Source organism: Oreochromis aureus, linkage group 18 (assembly GCF_013358895.1).
Source record: "Oreochromis aureus strain Israel breed Guangdong linkage group 18, ZZ_aureus, whole genome shotgun sequence".
Lineage (NCBI taxonomy): Eukaryota > Metazoa > Chordata > Actinopteri > Cichliformes > Cichlidae > Oreochromis > Oreochromis aureus.
Window position 1 is genome coordinate 16,090,644 of NC_052959.1, and position 23,122 is coordinate 16,113,765.

Genomic DNA, 23,122 nt, shown 5'->3' on the forward strand with positions numbered 1-23,122 from the left:
AACTAAAGTGTAGGGGGGAACTCAATAAATAAAAACAAAAAAATAATGGATATAATCTCTAATCTTTCCCATGCTACCCCATTCATGTATCCACACTTCAAAACATATATAAAAAAACCAAAACAAAACAATCAGATACAGTTTAGGCCAAATTTTAAATTGGTTGATTTTGGATGAAGCAGTTGAAGAGACGTCAGCAAACCAGCAGACTCTCCATTAACTTGACTTCCTTGCTCACTTGGGTTGGTTGGGGGTATCCCTCGACTGTTTGCTCCAGTCCGTTTCTCTTAAGGGTTAATTTTAGATCAAAGGTCAGTTTGCATCAGGAAAATACGCTCTGCCTCAATGGCCAGAGTACTCCTGATAAAAGGGAAACTGAAAAATAAAGGGTGAAAGTCGAGGAAGCAGTTGGGGGTTCGGGTAAAGCAGCTGCTGTTCAAATTGGATACAGTCAGTGGGGGAGTGGGGGGGTTTGCTTGGCTGCAGTCCCTTAAAAGTCCTCCAAAGTTTCAATCTCTCCCATATTCAATCTCTCAGATGACGCATTCACAGAAAAACCTGAAAATGTAAAATGAAACAACTTAATTAGCACATGAAACATAAAAAATTTAATCATTTTTCAGATAAAGCAGATGGATGTTTGTCCCAACCTAGTAGGCTGGGGTCTGCCCGGACCATCTTCTGCTTCTTTTTCTTCTTCCCTGAGGTGACTGTCTCAAAGCGCTGCTGCTGCCCACTCGTATGGTTGGATTGGTAGACTGATGAAGATCCTGTTCCACCCCAGACAGAATCCTTGGAAAGAGAGAAACTTGCACTTAAAGACGGCTCAGCTGTCAGAGAAAAGGCTCAACGCAGTCCCACTAGATATCGATGAACATAATACCAGACAGAAACATCTGGATCATCATGAGGTGAAGATGATGAAACCAGAGCTAACATTAATGCTTCATAATTCACTGTGGAAGGAAATAAAGTCCAAATAATAGGAACTGCAACCAAGCTCAAGATGAGCCTCAAACACACTTTTTTTTTTTTTTTTTCTTTCGTCAAAGTTTCCACTTGAAGACATTAAACACACGAGGCTTCTGATGCAACCTACTGTAATCGAAACAAACTTGGGTGAAGGAAGGCACAATGGTGCCTTGTACTGCTCAGTTTGCCCTTTGTTACACATAATTTTTTCCATCAGCGCCACCTTCTGATCAAGGAACAAACTACTCCTGTAATGCTACCCCGACTACTTTTATCATCAGAATCAGAATCAGCATACTTTATTAATCCCTAGGGAAATTATGTGGTTTACAGTTGCTCCACTACAGTAACATTAACAAAAACAGACTAGACTATTTAACAATACAATATGTTAAGATATAAGGAATAGCACAATATATACAAATCACCAAATAATAAATATCCAGGGTTGACAGATGTGATTATAAATAAAGAAAATTGACAGCAACATTACAGAGCAAGAAAAGAGTGTGTGTGAAATGGATGCAACTATTGCAGTGTTTACAGTGTACTTTTATTATACTCTAACCTTTGATTTGAACAAAATTATCATTATTTTTTTAATATGTACCATTTATAACCAATAACTTCTGCTCCAGTTTCTGTTTTATGCATCTTTATTTTTAGCAACATAACTGATGATGAAACACGTTAACAGACAATCTGACTACACAGATGGGACAAGCCAGACACCTGATGATTGTACAGTTAGCTTTAAGAAGTTCACTGAAAGCCTTCCATTTTCTAAATATAGCCAAAAGGTGTATGTGTTCACTGAATGGATGCCCCACTTTTCTTCACTACTTAGAAAGAGGCCAGCTCAAAGGTGGCCAGTAACACGTCTGTCTCATAAAAGTGTTGCATCCGCTTTGTGTTGAACAGTACAAAGGTGTCAAATAAAAATAAATAACACGCCTGTCATATATAACATAGTATTGCATGGCACAATACCACCGATACCGATACCGATATCATAAATTTGGATATCTGCCGATACCGATATTAATCCGATATAGTGTAAGTTTTTAATCAATAAAACTGTTTTTTAATACAGATTATAGTTTAAAAATCCTAAAGGATGATGTATGTAAAAAATGCACATCATAGTTCAGCAACACTGAAATTAATAAACTTAAACCTACTGATATTTTAAAGAGTTCTTAGCAGTCCACCTTTGCAAATCCACAAAAAAAAAAAAAAGGAACCAATATATATACGTAATCAACTTTTTTGATAAATATGAGAAATAAATTATCAATAATTGAATAGATTCAACATCTTTTTCAATTAATGGGAGTCTTGCTTTGAGGACTATAGCTTACTGTATATTAGACTTAGCAGTTACTAGCATGAATGATCATACAGTCAAGGCAGAGTCTTCATTCACATATTTCACTGAATTCTCTGGTGTTTTTGGCTATTTGATAAACTAAATTGTATTTTACCTTTTAATAAAAACCACTTATAAAAAAAAAAACTTCCTAAAATCAGCCCAACTCTGATGGTAGAAGAACAAAACCTGTTAATATAAATAAATTAATATGATCAAGCACGTGCTGCTGTTGTTGCCATAAATTCCTTTCTTGCAAAGTGGGCCAAAAACATAACAATTATGACACTGATTAAGCAGTTTTTAGTGCAGGAGAGCGAGGGAGAGTAAACAACACTGTACAAATAATGTGCAACTTGCTTTTACTCTCTGGGATAATTGAGATGACATTGGGAGGTGTTGCCGCTCAATCACGTACTGAACTGCATTGCATTTAAAAGTGTTCTTTTAATATTTCTGATCGGATTCATTTTTCATTTGTGGTAATTTACGTGGTGGAAACAATGTGAGAGTGTCCATCTCTAATATATATATATGTATTATATATATATCAAAGAAACCACTATCAATCTTTTCAAAGTTTATTCTTCCATGAATGAATAAACGAAAATGATTTTCTGAATTTCTGGCGTTTTTGGCTATTTGATCTAAATTGTATTTTACCTTTTATAAAACCACTTATAAAAAAACTTCCTAAAATCACAAAAGGTGAAGTGCTGATTAATATGATGACTTTACAGACAACAAAATTATGACAGAAACTGTAAACAACACTGTTCATGTTTTAGTGACATTGGGAGGCAACATGGATCAATCCTTCATAACATTGATGTATTGATAAAATTCACCTTTTTGAAAATCTCAAATTATTCTTTAAATTATTTTTTAAAATACAAAAAAAAGCTACAAAAAAAAGAAAGGTTGAAAAAAAGAAGTGCCATGTTGGCACTTGATATGACTTAAGATTTATAAATTAGCTGATTATCAAGGGAAAACAAACATCATTATGGATGACATCTTTCTGGGGTCATTTAAAGGGTGATGCAACAGTTTTAGTTTTTGCATACAGCCAGAAAAGCCACATAGTGAAGTGAAACATCACTTTCACCTCATTACAAGCCATATATGGAAGTGAGACATTTGGTCTAACAACCCTTGTTCTTGTAATTCCTGCTCACCTGCTGTTGCTGCTGCTGCTGTTTGAGGGATTGCTGTTGTTTCTGTGGTGCCTGTTTCTGTTGGTTAGCGTTCTGTTTGGCACGACGTTCTAGGAACTGTTTGGCAAAGTCCTTGGCCTCGGGAGTGTCCCCCAGGTAGGCCCTGATGTAGTCGTGCACCTCGTACGGAGAGTCCACTTCTTTGAGGAAGGATGCAAACGTAGGAACTGGCAGAGAGGAGGAGGAGAATATTTGTGTTTGGCTTCCAGAAAGGACCCATTAATAGTTGCTGGTGGGATGACTTTGTAAATCATATTTAAAGACTCACCATCCAGGTTGTTGGCCGTGTTGAGGGTGTGCAGAGTCTGCTCACACCATTGCATGAACGTGTCCTGTTGACTCTTGTTGACACCTTGGAACAACTTTAGCAGCTTCTCCTCCTCCTCCACCTTCTTATTGGCTCGCCCACTCAAAGAGTTACTTCATGTGCACAAACAAATGAAAGAGGAAGACAAAGTAAGTCACTAAGATCTGCGTGTTACTCATCATATCCCTCACGCTGCAAATCATGCTATTCATCACAGCCTGTGACTAAGAGGGTTTGTAAAGTTTTGTCACTCTAAATAAATACCTGAGGTTGGCGTTGCCTTTATTGTTCTTCTGCGCGTTGCCTTTTCGGGTCTGTTGAGGTTGCTGGACAACTTCCTTCACAGCCTCATCCCAGAAACCCATGTTTGAGTTGTGGGTGTCACCCCAGATGCTGCTGGAGTCCGAGCCCCAGTTAGTGCTGCTGCTGGTGTTGACAGACCCCCACACAGAGTTACTCAGAGAAGTCTGTGAAGAGAGCCAGACACGTCTCAGATTAATTGGCCCATTACATTCATGAGATATCAGTACATTAGTTGGTATATAAAATGCCTAAAAATGGTAAAAGACAATTTAAAGTTTCCAAAGACATTGATGTGATGGTTTTTGTCTATCAGTTCAAGAACCCAAACAGATTGATTTCTTAAAAAATAAAAAGCGTAAAACTTGACAGCTTAAAAGTCAGAACAAGGATGAGTTGCAAATATTTGGTTACAAAGTAAGTAAACAGATTATGCGAAAATCTGCTGATTTTGCTGATTCATCATCAGTGAAATAATGTAACTGGTCTATTTGCTGGAATTCCTTTTTGCAGAAGTGAAACGTAAAACCAGAAGAACAACAATCACTGCCATGTGGTTAAAGTGCCTCCAATAGGGAGGGAGGAAGGGAGAAAGATGTTCTACATTACAGCCAGGAAAGTGTTTCTGCAGATCATGATGATGCCACAGATGATTACTTCGTTTTTTGACTAATGTCTTCAAAGTTTCACCCGACTGGCTTCTGAATTCTTCAGCTGTGACTTAAACAGACCATCAGTTTCTAATCAGTTCATCTCTGGTTTCAAGTAAACATCTGTGCCAAATCTGAAGAAACATCTGAGATATGCCTCTGATCACAGCTGTTGCTCGTGCAGAAGCACAAAAACAGCAGCAGATTTGTAACATTAAGTCACTAATTAAAAAACAACAACAAAAAAAACCAATCAAATCACAATTTTGTCAACTCCTCCTGGGATTTAAACGAAAATTTCATTAGTCAATATTTTGGATGTTATTAATGATATTTTGGCTTAAAGTGCTGACTCCACTAACGACTCATAAACAGCTCTGCTTTTCTACGAAGCTCTTATTCTGTTTCAGCCAACAATATCTTGTGTTATCATTTGTGTCACATACAGTTCTGTTTTGAGTGCGTGTCTGTGGGGCGACAATAGGATGTTGTTGCTGCTGTTGCTGCTGCTCCTTCCGCTGTTTCATCTGCTGGGCTTCCTCCCTCTGAATCTCCAGCAAAGACTTGGTGGCAACTGGCTGTTTGGCCATGTTACCCCAACCCGACAGCTTGGCATGAGGCTGCTGAGCCTGCTGCAGGGCCTGCTGTTGCTGTAGCTTAAGGATCTCTTGCTGCTGACGTCGCTGCTGTGAAGTGAAGACAGTATTAATATACATATAAACACATACACACATATATAGAAACGGCATCTCAACAACAAGAAACAAAGTACTGATGACAGATGAAAGACCATTATTGCTAAAAGTATTCACACACACGTACAAACTTGAGCGATGTCCCATTATTAATTCATAGGGTTTGATATGATGTTGGCCCACCCTTTGCAGCTAAAACAGCTTCAACTCTTCCGGCAAGATATTCCACAAGTTTAGCAGTGTTTATGGGAATTTTGCACGATTTTTCCAGAAGAGCATTGGTGATGTCAAACTGACTTGTTGGATGAGAAGGCCTGGCTTGCAACGTGTGCTCTAATTCATCCCAAAGGTGTTCTCTCTTGGATTGAGGTCAGGATTCTGTGCAGGCCTGTAAAGTTCTTCGACACCAAACTTGCTTATCCATGTCTTTATGGACCTTTACTCTTTAAATAATAATAATAAATTTTTATTTATATAGCACCTTTCAAGACAGAATCACAAAGCGCTGCACATAAGATTAAAAGTCATAAAAAGATTTAAAAAGAGAAAATAAAACAGGCAAAAAATTAACCAAAAGCAGTTTTAAAAAGGTAAGTTTTGAGTTGTTTTTTAAAAACAGCTACTGAGTCCGCAGTTCTTAATGCTTGGGGGAGAGAGTTCCACAGTCTAGGGGCCACATTGGCAAAAGCTCTATCACCCTTAGTCCTCCTCTTAGTATTTTTTATAGCAAGTAAGCCCTGATCAGATGACCTCAAAGACCTGCTAGGGACATAGGGCTGTAGCAGATCAAAGATGTAGACAGGTGCCAGTCTATGCACAGCTCTGTAGGTCAAGACCAGGATCTTAAAATCGTGATAAATTTAACAGGAAGCCAGTGTAACTGAGATAACAACGGTGTCACATGTGAGTACTTGGAGGATTTTGTCAAAAGCCTAGCTGCAGCGTTTTGCACAACCTGCAGACGATCCAGAGAACCTTTGCTAAGACACATAAACAGCGAATTACAATAAATGCATGTACAGCAATCTCCAGTTCAGAACGAGATAAAATCGGGCTTAGCCTAGCCACATTTCTTAAATGATAAAAACAAGACCGAACCAGAGATTTGACATGCCCATCCAATGTGAGACTCGAGTCAAAGGTGACACCTAAATTCCTGATAGAGGATTTAACATAGAGTGAGAGAGGACCAAGGGCTTTCACTATCTGTGATAAAACTCTATCAGGGGTGCATATGAGGACGGTTTTCCCCTCGTTGAGTTGGAGGAAATTTGCAGCCATCCAACATTGGATCGAATCTAAGCAATCATTCAGACGCTGAAGCTTAGATAAATCCTCGGGCAGAGAAAGAAACGTACAACTGAATATTATCAGCATAACAATGATAAGAAATATCCTCAAAAGAGCCCATTATATGCTGGAGGGGGAGAAGATAACTTAAAAACAATAAAGGCCCCAAAACTGACCCTTGAGGGACACCATAAGTAAGGGAGGTAGAGGATGACCTAAAATCGGAGACTGCCACAGAAAAGGATCGGTGATGGAGATAAGAGGAGAACCACTCTAATGCAGTTCCAGATACACCAACCCATTTTTTCAGCCTTTCAATGAGGATGTGATGGTCAACTGTGTCGAAAGCTGATGTGAGGTCCAACATGAGTAGAACAGAGCATTTTCCTGCATCATTATTCATCAAGATATCACTAGAGACCCTAAGAAGAGCTGTCTCCGTGGAGAGAAATTGACGAAAACCGGACTGAAACTTATCGTAAATGCCATGTTTATCTTTGCACTGGTGGGCAGTCGTGTCGGAACAGGAAGGGGTCATCCACAAAGTGTTCCCACAAAGTTGCCCAAAATGTCTTGGTATGCTGAAGCATTCAAAGTTCGTTTCACTGCAACTAAGTGGCCAAGCCCAACCCTGAAAAACAACCCCACACCATAATCCCCCTCCACCAATTTTACACTTGGCACAATGTAGTCAGAAAAGCATCGTTCTCATGGCAACCACAAAACCCAGACTCATCCATCAGATTGAAAGATGGAGAAGCGGGATTCATCACTCCAGAGAACACATCTCCACTGCTATAGAGTCCAGTGACAGCATGCTTTACACCAGCGGTCCCCAACCTTTTTTGCGCCACGGACCGGTTTATGCCCGACAATATTTTCACGGACCGGCAATAAGGTGTCGCGGATAAATACAACAAAATAAAACCAGTGCCGGTACCGAAAAAAAGAAGATTTATTCATAACACACGTGAAAAGACCCAGGAAAACCGAGTTAACGATAAAAACGATAACAAAATAACGCTGAAAACCGATTAAAACCCCGAAAACCCACATTTCACACCTGAGCCTCAACTCTCGCGCCCGGTACCAAACGACTCACGGACGGTACCGGTCCGAGGCCCGGGGGTTGGGGACCGCTGCTTTACACCACTGCATCTGATGCTTTGCCTTGCACTTGGTGATGTCAGGCTTGGATGCAGCTGCTTGGTCATGGAAACCCTTTTCATGAAGCTCTCTATACACTTTCAAATCACTTCCACTTTGTTATAATGCCACTAACATTTGACTCTGGAATATTTAGTAGCGAGACAATTTCATGGCTGGTATTCACCGAGTTCCTGAGAGCGACCCATTCCTTCACAAATGTTTGCAGATGCAGTCTGTATGCCTACGTGCTTGATTTTATACACCTGAGGCCATAGAAGTGACTGGAACATGTTAATTCAATGATTTGGATGGGCGAGTGAATACTTTTGGCAATTCAGTGTATGAAAATATATAGTGTATACAGACTGGTTACAGTTTTGAAAAGCACATAACAGCAGCAGTTCACTGAAAATAAAACTGGTTGACTGGTCCACTCTTCTTACCTCCTCCCGCGCCTGTCGTTCTCTCTCTTCCTCCAATTTCTGGATCTCGGCCAATGACAGGGCATTCTGAGTCTGGTTTATAGTGTTTGGTGACTGCTGGCCCCACTTTGATGAGGATGGAAGCTGTGGACCAGGATGAGGCATTCTGTAAATTTTAAAGTCATCTCGTACTCTGTATTTTTAATAAATAAGGGTTATGTTTATACCTTCATTTGTGCAAGCTGCTGCTGTTGCTGCTGCTGTTGTTGCAGCCTCCTGAGGGCCTCTTGTTGCTGTTGTCTCTGTCTCTGCAGCTCCTGCTGTCTTTGGGCCTCCTGCTCTCTCCTCTTTTGCTCTTCCTGTTGTTGGGCCAGGGCAGCTGCCGCCTCTTCCTCTGCTCGCTTCTCTTCCTCACGCCTCCGCAATGCCTCCAGTTCCTCCTGCTTTCTGCGCTCCTCTTCCTGGTGAAGCAGATACAACAACCCAATAAGCTCAGTGCTGGGTTCAAAAAGAGGAATTATTGGACACGATTTTGTACCCTTACCTGTTTGCGTAGGAACTCTTCTCGCTTCTTTCTCTCCTCCTCTTCCCTCCGCCGTTCTTCTAATCTTCGAAGAGCTTCCTCCTGCGCCAGTCTTTCCTCTTCCTCCTTTTGTCTCCGATGTGCTTCTTCCTGTTCCCTTTGCCGTCTTAGTGCCTCCTCCTTAAAATTCACAATGTTGTGTCAGTTCGAGCCTCACACCAAGTGAACAAATCAGTGACTCCAAAATGTAAAAACCCAACTGTTTTCTTTTTTTTGACTACCTAATGGTTGTCATTGGAACGCAACATGAATAAAGCCTGATTTGGATAATGCACATCAGGCTCCAGCGTTCAGAAAACTCTCAGCACTGTGTGCAGCACATGTAGTGGGAGTAGCATCACAGTTGAGTGGTTTCTTTATGTTAAATTACCAGCTAGTCTGTAAACAATATTGCTGGGAATTTATTAAGCAATGAATTCTTAGCAAATTCCTAGCAACACTGTTAACAAACTAGTTGGTACCGTCTTTTTTACGTTACAATGCAACCCTGACATACTATATCTGTATAAAACACCTGATATATCAATACTGGCCTTTGTTTTGCTTTTTGTCTCTACTACAAAAAAACTGATCAGGAAATGGGTTCTACTTTACAGCTTCAACAGGCAGAAATCTCGAGGGAAAACTTCTTTCCCTCAAGATGGTAAAAGTCAATTCCGCATTTCTAGCTTCATGGGTAAAAGGTCTGCTCAACCCACTTTAACATTGCATTTTGCTGCCCATGTTAATTTTTCACTCTTTACAGTACTGACCTAAGACTCCCTTCATTGGTTAGAATTTATTTAAAAGACAGAAATGAGAGGCCGGAGGTGCAGAAGAGTCTGCCCCCTCTCACACTGTGTGAATAAGAAAACCTCAAAGATTATTGTCTTTTTGCCCAGTGCCACTAAAACATGTACTCATTCCATTTTTAAGTGCTTCTCTGAAAGCGCTCTACCTGTTTCTGCCGTGCCAGCTCCTCTTCTTCCAAACGTTTCCGTTCCTCCTCCTGTCGCGCTCTCAGGGCCTCCTCCAACCGTTTCCTCTCGTCTTCCTCCCTTTTAGCTCTCATTTCTGCCTCACGCCTCTCCAGCTCCAGCTGACACACAGCAAAATAATGAACTTAAGGCATTGTTCACAGAAACGTGATCTCAAAATAATAGTCGGACATTTCATTGCTGTATTCCAAACTTCTGAGATCTTTAGAGGTTAAAGGAGACACTGCAAAACATTCGTAGACAAAGATTTTTAATTACCTTTGCATTCTTTGCCTTCTCAAACTGTTGCATCTGCTCAATAGTTGGAGCCTGCGCCATGGAGTCTATGGGTAAATCCCATACACTGCTGCCATCCCACGCTATTGAGAATGATTCAATTTTATACATTACACTTGCTACAAAAACACATTTCCATCACTTCAAGACACTAAAGTATGAAACTCACTGCTCTGAGCAGCTTGTTGGAGGTTAGTTGTGCAGGAAGCCTGAGTAGACGGGTTCTGCATTTCCCACACAGAACCAGAGTCTTGTACAGACAGAGATCGGGTAACAGGAGGTAGGAGGCTCTCAGATGCTCTACAATGATATAAAGCAAACACATTAATGGATCCAGTTTCCCTTCATCTCTCTAGAGGTAACATCTTTAAACACTGAAATACTTATAATGATAATGATGCTATCAACCTTATCTTAAGAGCCTGGTATTGCTGTTGAAGCAGGTTGATCTGCTGTTGGTGTTGCTGCTGCTGCTGAAGAGGAGCTGAGCTAAGAGCTGCAGCTTTCTGCTGGGCCAGGGCCTGAGCATACTGCTGCCTAAAGGGAGGAAGATGGGTAGATAGTGATTAGAAGAAAAGCAGTATAGGGCTGGGGGTTTGGTAGTGCTGAATCAAAGCAAAAGCGGCATCGGTTTGAACACTTTCAACCCTTTCTGTGGAGTTTGCCTGTTCTTCCTGGAGTGTTGCGGGTTTTGTCTGGGAGCTCCTGTTTCTCTTGGCATTAAAAAGATTCTATAAACCTTTTTTTGGTAAATAAAACCACAAATAATGTGGACAGTTCATAGTTCCAGCAAGCAAGGCAGTTATTGATAAATAAGATAGCATTCACCAAAGTCAGAGGCTGATATTTATGCACTGTGTCAAATCAATGTTGGGCCAGCTGCTCCCTTTAGGGGTCGCCACAGCAGATCATCTGTCTTCATCTGACCCTATCCCATCTTTAGCATCCTCTTCTGTCACACCACACCCTCCTGCATGTCCTTCACTCCAGCCATAAATCTTCTTGTCCTCGCTAACTAAACTGGAACTTTTTTTTTAAAACCAACTCAATGTTTGATGAAGTGTTGAGTCAATAAAACTATTTTTTTTATCGAAAGAAGTTATTCTTATTTTTGCACAGAAAGCAAGAATAAATAAGCAGTAATGTTTCAACTTAAACGGGAACTCTACCAGTTTTACACACCACAGTCTGTCTGCAGGTCTTGGGCAGTAATACTTCATATGTAAACCAATTTGCCAATTTGTTGCTTCAAAGTGAGCTGTGTGAATTTGCTGATGTAGTGTCAGATCTGAGCCTGGCATACCTGAGGAGGTATTGATATTGGAGCTGCTGTAACTGGTAAAGGTTGAGAGCAGTGAGCTCCTGGTGTCTCTTCAACCTCTCTTGATCCCCATCTCCCTGCAAAACATAAGAAAAAAGAATTACAATAAAAATCACATGTTTTTAAATCAAGTTGGAGAAAAAAAGCAAATCATTAAAAAGCTGCTGATTCCCCTCTCCATCTTTCTAGCTGCCCATCTAATTCAGCATCACAGGGAGGCTTGAACTGTTGAACTGAGGCGAATAGAGTTCATGTTATATTGTGCTTTAAAAGATAATACAAGGAGGTTTCCTTGCGTTTCCTTCTATTTTAAAAAAGGACTACTACACCACCTACAGGATAAAAGGTAGTACTGATTCTAGTTCTGATGTGAAAAACAGTCACTCCACATTTAAGAATCAAATGGAGCACACTTTGCAGGATCCTTACCTGTAGAGGTGGAGGTGCGGGACCTGGAGCAAATGGTACCCTGCCCCAGATCTTCATGATCTCTCCCAGAGGCTGAAATACTTCATCACACCCTCTTTTGACCAAAAGGGTCATTGTGAAGTACCCAGCCTGAAACCACTCTGTCATCTCATGGTTACTGAATGGACCTAAAGGAGCACAAAAAGACCGCAGAAAACATTCAGGAGTCTGTTTTTAAGACAAAACTACAATCTAAGCTACACTCTAACCAGATGAAGTCCAGGCTTACCCTGTATCTCCCCCTGGGGGTCTTTGTAAAACCACTTGAGAGCAGCTTCATGGGTCAGAGGCAGGCCTGCAGGCTTGGGCTTCTCTGAAGTCTTTGCTGCAAGTCTGTCATCATCCACCCCACTGTCCTGCAGGTATGCTACCATCTTTTCGGCCTCCTGGAAAAGATTTTTTTAATTTTTATTTTTTAAAGAAAGGCATTAAAATTACTCCTAAGCTAAATCAAAACTGACACAAAAGACTGCCTCGTCTCAGATGATTAAATAAAAACATAACAGCTTGTTTCTGAGCAAAGAGTTGCTTTTGAAAACTTTTTAAGATGGTCATTAATGAAATTATTCAAATGTCAGGTATTATAATATTCTTAATATAGTTTCTCCTTTAGTAACAAGATTATAACTGATCTCATGACTGTGGATTTCTGGTTGGTGACCACAGTCCTGCTGACACACCTTCATGGTAAAAGTTTACAGAATTACCTGTTCAAAGTGTTTTAGTCCCTCATCTTCATCAGTGTCATGTGACACAGTGGTGGGCCTGCCAAAAGGTGCCATTATATTTGAAGGAAAGGGTAAAGGATTGTTCATTGGCACAGAAACCTCTATGGCCTTTTGCTGTGGTATATGGACAGTAGGTGATGGAGCAGATACTTCTGTATGGAAAAAAAGTCAGATGTTTGTATTTCTGGCACATGCTGAAAAAAAATAAATAGTATTTACAGTGAAACAGCATATAAGTCCCACCTGCAAGGGTGGTAGAAATGTGGGTCATAGGAAGAGATTCCAGTATGCTATTAGACATGGGGACATGCACGGGGACTTTGCAAGGCTCTGGGGGGAGTTCCAGGGGTGGCTGTCGCTCAGCAGGCCTCTCAGGCTCTTCTGTCCTGCTGGGCAGGTTTGGGGACAAAGACTGAGCAGGAGACTGGGGCTCTGAGACAGGTGGAGCAACAAGTGGAGCCTCCTCTGGTACTCTAGCCAACTCTAAAGTAAAAATTACAAATCACAAAATGGTCATAAATAATAATTTGGTTTTGTAATATTAAAAAATGTGTATTAAAATGTGTGTGTTGTGTCAACAGTGATTAGTTGATATTGTATCACATTTTGTAGCACAAAACAGGCCAGCATCTGCAGAGCAATTCATTGTGTCTTTTAGTGTCCTTGAGACTGTGTCCGAAAGACTCCCTAAAATTTCTCCTTACAGACAATACTTGGACTGAAAGTATATTAATCTAAGCAACTGCTTGGATGTATATGAAAGTTTTGCATTAGTACATCTCAACCGGTTTCCAGCCAACATGCTGGTCCACTAATGCTAGGCTCATACTGCAAGACCTTATAAATCACTGAAATCTGACTGACGACAAGTATTTTTCTTGAATCTCATGTTACTGGTCATACTGCGGCACTCACACTAAAATCGGGTTCTGGAAACCGCAGACAAGATGTTTGAACTACGAAAGATTTTTTTTCCCTTCTGTACATTGAAGCACAAACTGGCGTGAAAAAAAAAAAAAAACAAAATCTAATGGATGATATTTTGCATATCCCACAAACTTCGAGTCAAATCTTGTTCTTCTCAATGGCTGTCATTTACCAATCCACAGAAGCTCAGACTTTGTGCTGATTTCAAGCATACCAGAAAATATAAAGGCTCCTAGGATGGTTCTTGGAGTGGGTGAAGCCATGTCTGTCGGTGCTCTGACCTGAGCAGTGATTTGGCTACAATCTGGCTCAGAGCTCTAAAGTGCATACAGGAGAGTAAGAGACCGCCATCACCCTGAAGGCTGAGCTTGGCTTAGGGGAATGCCATTTCCCAAAAGTGAAATGGCCCAGTCTTTTTGTGCGCTTCATAAAAAGACTTTCATTTCCAAAGTGCTTACAAAACTGCGAGTCTTACAGTCCATTTAGATGTACTTCCATGTTTTAAATCGTGACTGACCTTTTCGGTCAGCTTCTCTTTTGGCCTCAGTTTCTGTCTCTTTGGTCTCCTTGGGTTGGCAGTCTTCATCCTCCAGGCCCTCTTCACACACTTCCAAGGGTTTGAATTCAATCTCTGCCTCTTCCAAGATCGGCTCCTTGGAGGCTTTCTGATATTACAAAGAAAAAAACAAAAAAAAACCAACACACTTTTGAAAATTCGGCACACATGTCCCTTAAAGCCGTTAGTGTTTTGAAGCCAGTTGAAGCTAGTCAAGTCTTGCCATTTATCAGTATATTGGTTTCTGCATGAAATTACCTTGAGTGAGAGAAATGCTCCAGATGAGTCAAAGGTGCCCGCCTCCTCGTCTGCATCCTCCAGACACCACTCTGGCAGGCTGTCCCTCTCATCTTCAAGGCTGCCACTGCCTGACCTTGGCCTCCGGTAGCCACGCTCGTCTTCTCTTGCATCAAATGGGAAACGGCGACGCTGGTCTGGGTGTTCCCGCCACCCTGCTGACCGAGGCCCATCTGGGAAGACAAAATAAATAAAAAAAACATTGGAAAATAATGAGAAAACCATTTTACTCATGATATACTTTAACTTCATGCAGATGTTCAGCAGTAATACATTTGCCTGTGCAAATGAAGAGCAGTTTAAAGTAAAGAATCAATGGTGAAGAATCACTCATCTCACTCTAAGCACGCTTTGTTGGTTGGTACTTTATAGAAGCAGTAAATTACTGACAGCCAAGCTAACAAAACACCCATGATACAGAAAGGTGGAGCTGGAGAATTCAACTGAATTCAACTTTGTGTACTATCATGAATACAAAAAAAGCACCCAGCAGTTTGGCTGTGAAACAAAAAACTTTTTTCTCAAACAGGCCATCCAACAGACATGGCAGTCACCACCAATACATTTATCAGAGATAAATGTATCGGTAACGTGGACTGTGCAGTGCCCACCTGGGCTTGGGGGGCACCACCGGTCATTGTCCCGCCGAGAACCTGCCGGGCGCCAGCCCCCCTCATCATCCTCACCATTCTGATCATCACGAGAAGTACGCCAGTTCTCACTTTCTGAACGCGTGAAGTCGTGCTTCCTCGGGAGTCCTGCTCCACCGTCCTCATAATTACCTCGCACTGAAAACGATGGAGTGAAAGGTAAATAATGATTATATCGACAATGACATCATAATTTATGTTACTCATTTTATACAGTGTACAAATAAAGACAATAATGATCTGCCTCATCGACTGCAGGTTTCCTATAGGTCAAAAGTTCAACTTAAACACACTTACTGTGATTGATCTGAAAATGTCCTGGAGCAGCATCTGTCACAAAAACAAAAGCAACAAATAGATAAGCTAAGTGCATTCGCCCCAAAAGATCACCACGTATTGATTATTTGAGGAGCAAAATGTGACACCAACCTGGGTCTTTTCGACCTGGTTTTTCAAACCTTCTATCTCCCCTATTGATAGAAAGAAAAGTGATTATATAAAGTCATGACTGTTATGCTGAAAGGAAAAAAACCTCAAACTTTGACAGGAAAAGATGAACATTTTAATACCTTTCTTCCCAGCTTTGGGAGCGATGCATCTCCCTTACTCCACGACCAAAACCTTCCACATCGTCAAAACTTCTTTGGTAAAACCCTCCATCTCCTCTGCCCCGACCTGAAAACAATCATAAACACTAATGAGATTCAGTTGCTCATAATCATGTTGCACAGACTTTCCTCTGGTTAGGATATTTAACACTGTTATAAAGGAATAAATGCAGCTAAGATACTCCAGCAACTCCTCTTGTAAATTATTTGCATTCAGCAGTATATTAATCAGCAGAGGAGTTCTACCATGGTCCATAACCCCAAATCTGCTGAATCATGATGCTGTACTCTCCAGTTACATTTTTATCCAGAGGTGTACAAGAAAGCAGCTCCTGAGATTTTTAATTGAATCTTTTCTCTCATGACTCACAGACAACACCCTTGAACAAGGACAAATCAGTTTGGCTGATGAAGTATTCTGCAATGTTTTACTGCCATAATGAAGAACAATAATTTACTTTCAGACTTTTTTGTGTCACTATGCCTAACTTTCTTTTTATAATTAAACTACCTATCAATATAGCTATAGCGTGACCTCTTGGTCAAACTTTAATGTATTAGTTCAGGAAAAGTATGTCTGACATGACCAATGCTAGTAACAACAGTTCTTTTGTTTATGAATATTAATAGCTGTTTCTGATTCATATTTAACCTCGCCCACACTGTGTATGTAAAACTGAACATGTTGACAACAAAAGATCAACAGTCCCGACATCAGGACCTTAAGTCGTTTAAAAAAAAAATAGATTAAAAAAAAAAAAAACCTGTCAGAATCTCAAGCCCAAACTCTGGTAGCTGGTAACATAGCAGTTTCTATAAAAGACATTTGTTTCTTAACACATTATATTTTAGAAAATTATTGCAGATAAAAGGTTAAGTCTTTGAACTAAGTCAAAGGTCCACATGAAATCATAATGACATACTGTTCCCACAAACTTAACATGACCTCTGTCTAACAGTGCAACATTACTGGAGTGCATTAGCATGCAAGTATCTTGAAATATTACACCGATCCTTATTGCAGCCTAAAGCTTGCAAGCTAGCCATGCCATCATTATGTAAATGCATCGTCTTATTATTTACAATTTCCAAGAATGAATGAGCTAAAGAAGAGATTTTCTGAAAAGCCATGTAAATGGAAAGCTAAGAATTACCAGCAACACCCACCTCTCCAGTCACCAGTTTACACCAGGAAATTTTACACATTTTCTTTGGAATAATCTGGGATTCACATATAAACACTTTATGCTCAGCAAAAGGCAGAATGTATATACTTTGCTCCAAGGCTGACTAACAGTAATTTCTTTTTACTATGGCGTGAGAAGATACTCAATTTTTATAGATTTGCATCTTGAATACGTCTAAACAAACATCTGTCTGCTTTCACAGACAATCTTCCACCTTTAGGGCACATCAGTGCTAGGCAACATCTTGCTGAGTAAGCACATCACCTACAGGAGACTAGTATTACACTATCTCCAAAAGTTGAATCTGTTCATCTGGACGTAGCGTTTTGTGGGAGAAACGTTTCGTCACTCATCCAAGTGACTTCTTCAGTCTCAGCTGACTGCAGGTTTCCCCAATCTTATAAACAGTACATTTGCATAATGACTGAAACCAGCCCACTGAAGGAACAATGGGCTGGGAGGTCAGTTCCTTAATCATAATTATGCAAATTCTCATGACCATTGATCAACAATCACTGACCAAAACCTGTGTTGTGCCATCCACTTCGCTAGAGGTTGTTTGGTTTCCCCGATGTATAAATCCTGGCAATCCTCCTGGCACTTAACAGCGTACACTAAGTTACTCTGTTTGTGTCGGGGGACCCGATCCTTGGGGTGGACCAGCTTTTGGCGCAGCGTATTTTGGGGTTTAAAAGCCACAGAGACCCGGTGTTTAGAAAGAATGCGTCTCAACTGTTCCGATACTCCTGACACATATGGGATCACTACAGGTTTTCGCTTGGGCAGCGGTTGTCCTTCTCTCCTGGAGCTTTCTTTAGGTGCCTTCCCAGCTTTGACAAAAGTCCAGCTGGGATAACCACATTTACTCAGGGCCTTCTTGATGTGCTGTTCTTCTGCCTCCCTGGCCGCTGTGTCAGTGGGGATGGTGTTCGCTCTGTGTTGTAGCGTCCTGATGACACCCAGTTTCTGCTCCAGTGGATGATGAGAGTCAAACCTTAGATACTGATCCGTATGTGTAGGTTTACGGTACACATCAGCTTTTAGATGTCCCCCATTACTGATGGAAATCTCACAGTCTAAGAAGGCTAACCTGCCACTTTTCATATCCTCCCTGGTGAATTTCATGTGTCGGTCCACCGAGTTAATGTGATCCGTGAAATGTAGTACGTCCTGAGATTTGATTTTCACCCAGGTGTCATCCACATATCTGAACCAATGGCTTGGTGGTGTTCCAGGGTAGGATAGCAAAGACCTCTTTTCCACTTCTTCCATGTACAAATTGGCCACGATGGGTGAAACTGGGGAGCCCATGGCACACCCATGTTTCTGCCTGTAGAACTGACCCTTGTATGTGAAGTAGGTGGAATGAAGACAGTTCCAAAAGCAAACACACTTGGTCGATGCTGAGAGTGGTCCTGCTGCTGAGGTTGTTGTCATCCTGTAATCTCTTACGGACTACCTCCAACGCTTCTGTGACTGGGATGCAAGTGAAGAGAGATGTAACGTCGTATGAGACCATGGTTTCATCTGCCTCCATAATGACATCTCTCACCTTCTCAACAAAATCCAGGGTGTTCTGGATGTGGCGTTCAGAGCTGCCCACCAGCGGGTTGAGGATCGAAGCCAGAAACTTGGAGATGTTATAGGTGACAGAGTTGATCATGCAGACAATCGGTCTTAAAGGTGCACCCTGTTTATGTATTTTTGGTAAACCATACAGACTTGGTGTAGACTCCCCTGGGTATGGCCTGTGGTATGAGGTCTGGTCAATAGCCTTGTCTTGTTCTAACTGCTTCAGACAGTCTATCATCCTCTTCCTGTAGCCACTTCCTGGGTCTCGTTTCAGGGGCTCATAGGTATTTTCATCACTGAGTAGTGACAAAATCTTCTCATGATAGTCTTTCTGGTTTAGCAATACTGTGCACCTACCCTTGTCTGCCGGAAGGATGATAATGTTGTTGTCATCACTAAGTGATGTGAGTGCCTTCCTCTCCTCCATGGTGATGTTGGATGCTGGGGGCTTTGCATTGCTGAGACAGGCCGAAACTTTCGTCCGTAGTTGATCTGCTTCCACTTCTGCAACATTGTTGTTACGAATTGCTGTTTCTGTGGCTGTGATCAGCTCCACTAGCGGGATTTGTCTCGGTGTGACAGCAAAATTCAACCCTTCAGTGGGCTGGTTTCAGTCATTATGCAAATGTACTGTTTATAAGATTGGGGAAACCTGCAGTCAGCTGAGACTGAAGAAGTCACTTGGATGAGTGACGAAATGTTTCTCCCACAAAACGCTACGTCCAGATGAACAGATTCAACTTTTGGAGATTTACTTTCCTGGATGATTGAGAATGCATCAAGAAGTATTACACTATATTGTTTCAAACTCTGGACAAACTACCAGGCTGTTTTAAAGGCACTTTAACTGTATCCAGTTGTCATGACTTGCCTGTAATTGCATACACACATCAACTACACACAGATGTGTGGCAAAAGAAAAACAGCGAACTCTACAGTGAAGAGATCAGGTGGTTCTGTTATACTGTGGGGGAACGTGGATGTAAAACCTTGGTTCCATTTGTTCCTTTATTTTATAGAGGGAAATCAAATCGATAAAAAGTTGTCAAGAGTGATCACTTTTATCCTGTGGTAAAACATTTGTATCCTGATTCACTGATTAAACGTGTGGGAGCTTTTGGACTGGCATCTAAAGGCCTTTAACTTCTTTGGACAAATTTGCAGGATTTATTTTTTGAACCAAGCTCAGTTTTTCGGCTCCAAATAAACAGATCTGACCAATCAGACCACTGCATTTGGTAACAAGTACCCTTGTAGCTCAAAACACTCTTATTGGAAGAACACTGCCTCATTTCTCCAACAAAGAATTAAAAAAAGAAAACAAAAAAGGGGGGAGACATACTAAAGTTACTTTTAGCCATTCTGGTTGTAGAATGCAGCTCAACACCTTCCTGCTGGACTTTCTTTTTTTTTTTCATAAATATGTGTCACCTATCTGTCTATAAATTAAATCCAACATACTAATTAAACAGCATAAACTCCTCCACGTACTTCTCCTTGAAATTATAAAAGGACACAACATACTCATGTATTCATGAGCTTAGGTACATTCTTACCTCTACCCCTTGAAGTACTTCGGCCTCTTGGTACCCCTGCTATCAGCCCACCTCCACGCCCCGTGAGCCGAAGTACAGCTGCACTGTTTACAGACATGGAAAAATTTCTCTGCAAATACAAACAGAAGGGAGGGGAGCAAACGGGGGGGAAGCCAAGTCTCAGCTCTTGTCTTTGCATCCACTCTGTATAATAAACCTAAATTAGTAAATGCAACGCATACGCCATTAAAATAATAATATTGCAATTGGCCTCAGGCCAGCTTGACATTAATGTCATTGTTCTGATCTGGTTGATACCTGTTCCTCCTCTGTAAAAGACACGAGTGCCAGAGGTGGCAGGGGCTCCTCTTGTAATATGGGCAGAAACTCCTTATCGTGCAGGTCTATAGGGATCTGGACAACACAAACGCACAGTACAAGTTTTCACCATTAAGATCCATTTCATTCAATTTTCAAAGACTATTACAGCACAACAAAATATGGGGGGATGAAATTCAATCTTGGCAGTCACACACACTTTGTATGAAAATCACAATGGCTACGATCTTGCATCAACATCTAACGCTGACGTTACGGATGTACCCACCTTGTTATCCTTTACATAAAGTGCTAACATTTCTTCTCTCCCGTAGCGATATTCTGCAAGTTTATACTTTGGCAATGCAGGTGAGAGGGGTGGAGAGGCAACAGCATTGCTGCTTCCACCACCACTGCTGCCTCCTCCTCCAGACAGGGCACGCAGCCTGCAGACAGAGACAAAGCAGTAAAAACATAACGGACAGAGAAACATCAATCAAGCAACATGTCTCAACATGAGCGAGAAAACCTGCACTAAGCCCGAACAGAAAACCAGTTTCACAACCTAAAAATCACTTAATCCACACTAATTATTAAATCACGCCAGTTCAATTACCATTCTGGTCCAAAGTTAAGTGTCTGGGTTTCAGCCATTGTCCCTTGAAGTTCTGCAAATGTGGAAATGGAGGTAAAGGATTAGTGCCAAACATCTGCCCCCCCCCCCAAAAAAAAAACCAACAAAAAAAAAAGAACACACAGACAGTCATGCAGCCTTATACTGCTTACAAGTGTTACTGCATCCATTCAAAATTGGATATGTGCATGTCTTGACTTGGAAACATAAATGGGTATTCCAAAATTGCATGTGGCATAAACAGACAGGGGACCTGCAGTGCTGTTCTGCACGGGTATATACAGTTTTTGCTTTAATTGCTGAAAATGTTGACAACTAAAACTCAGGCATGTCAAACACATTAGGGTTTTGTCCCTGGCTTTAATGTATTTCAACTCCTCAGGCTATGTAGCCCATCCCACAAGCACACAACCAGTGTACAATTTCAATCTGCTAAAGCTATTTTAGGACATCTCTCAGCCTGCAAGGAGGCTGTGGCAGACACCTGTAATTGACGACTGAGGTGGACTTTCCTTCAGCAAAAACAACTCTCCCCAAAATAATCATGTTATGCCAACATCATTAGTTGTTTGTTTACGCTAGTGTCCCTACTACCAAGACCTTCCCTTTACCCTTAACCTGAAAGCAAAGATCTGAGTCACAGGCTTTCCTCAAACATCAGGCACAAAAGGCGACAGCAGACTTACAATAGCCTTGACCATATGGAAGCCTGAATAAGCCACGTGTAAGTTGGTAGTTACAGCAATAAATACAGCAACCGGAGGGGGGCTTGCGACATTTGTGGTGTTTCTTCTGTGAGTTTAGGCACACTTAAAGCTAGACCTTTGACTGGCCGGCTTTATATAACAATACGGCGCGTTTGAAATGATTAACGCGTAATCTGTACACAGCAATAGAACTTATCAGTTTTATGGAGTCAACATATCGTTACAATTTTGTTAAGCAGCTTAAATAGTACAAAATACGAGTAAGCGTTAAACTCCTATAAAGTTTTCGGGAAAGTCGCCGAGTCCATCGTTTAACTCCTAACAAAACTACAGTAGTCAAAGCCCAGCCTTGATTACGTACTAAGTGAAGTTAACGTTGCTGAATAATGTTAAACCTGGCTTTGCAATGCTCGCTGTGATGGTCACTGAGGAAGGTTCAGCAAATCACCCTCGGCTGCCAGCACTGCGTTAGCCAACGCAGCAAACTAGCAAGTCCTGTAAACACCTAACGTGGATATTTAAAGCATTCACTGCACATTAGTGACTGTCATTATCCAGCATATTTTCCGACGGTTAAATGCTCATAGTGGGGTTATAGCCGTGCGGAAAGGTGGCGGCAGAGTTGTAGTTAAAGAGCCGCTTTACTGCATGGTGCAGAGTATTTTTTGCTATCCAGAAAGACGATGGCCAACGGTGGTTATCCCAGCGTGCTAGCTCACTAGTTAGCCAGCAACGTTTAATCCCAACCTAGCTATCCGTATATGTGTGACAAATAAAGGCAGACACGTGTACTGACACCGTTTTAGTTTATCACAAGAGAGTAAGTAAAGCTTATAATTCACATAAACTGTGTAACACTGCTCCGGAATACGTTAATCTCCCCTCCCCTCCAATCACCAATGCTTATAGCTAGCATGCTAACGGGTTAGCCAACTAGCTCCACGCGGCCTCCCGTGCACCCTGGATCGACGACTACCTTTCCTTGTCAAAACGACCCGCACTTCGCACGGCTCAGATGAGCACGCGGAGGCACTGGGGCCCGGTGCTGCAAGGCCAAGTAAACATGGTGGTTGAACCAACAACCCCAAGCGCCCCAGATCCTCGCAATTTTCCCCCCTGACGTGGCGGCTACCTAACGCGAATAATTTTTTCCTCGCTAGTGTGTCAAACTTTGGCTGTCTTACCTCCGCTTGTTCTGACAGCACAAGGTTTGTATGCGAGCTGTGTGGCTCTCTCTGGGCTCTCTCTCTCTTCGTTTTCCACAAGATGGCTGAGCGCAGGTCACATGACAGCAGATATATAAACCCGTATGCCGAGGAAAGATTTGCTGACTGCTACACACAGTAGCAGCCTGTGGTGACTTTCTGGCTCATAATGTTAATTTTAAATAAAGTGAACTTTGTATTT

At 41.5% G+C, this 23,122-nt stretch overlaps 1 protein-coding gene across 5 annotated transcripts; it reads right to left on the bottom strand.

The window, feature by feature from the left end:
- Positions 1 to 9: 9 nt before the first annotated feature.
- Positions 10 to 23,003, bottom strand: gigyf2 (GRB10 interacting GYF protein 2). 5 transcript variants are annotated; one of them, XM_039602118.1, is made up of 29 exons: positions 22,900 to 23,003; positions 20,991 to 21,042; positions 20,664 to 20,820; positions 20,375 to 20,470; positions 20,078 to 20,186; positions 15,724 to 15,829; positions 15,584 to 15,624; positions 15,452 to 15,484; positions 15,287 to 15,292; positions 14,466 to 14,677; positions 14,169 to 14,316; positions 12,968 to 13,207; positions 12,704 to 12,876; positions 12,226 to 12,382; positions 11,958 to 12,124; positions 11,511 to 11,605; positions 10,616 to 10,744; positions 10,377 to 10,507; positions 10,190 to 10,290; positions 9,892 to 10,032; positions 8,916 to 9,074; positions 8,599 to 8,832; positions 8,393 to 8,515; positions 5,262 to 5,501; positions 4,130 to 4,332; positions 3,827 to 3,978; positions 3,520 to 3,725; positions 651 to 795; positions 10 to 558 (listed from the first exon to the last, which is right to left on the bottom strand). In XM_039602118.1, the coding sequence occupies exons 2-29, from the start codon at positions 21,026 to 21,028 to the stop codon at positions 491 to 493; spliced, it is 3,810 nt and encodes a 1,269-aa protein (XP_039458052.1). In that variant the 5' UTR covers positions 21,029 to 21,042; positions 22,900 to 23,003; the 3' UTR covers positions 10 to 490. The 5 variants fall into 5 exon arrangements, with proteins under 5 accessions (XP_039458052.1, XP_039458051.1, XP_039458050.1 ...); XM_039602117.1 differs by having other exon boundaries at positions 15,227 to 15,292; XM_039602116.1 differs by having other exon boundaries at positions 15,191 to 15,292.
- Between the last annotated feature and the right edge of the window lie 119 nt (positions 23,004 to 23,122).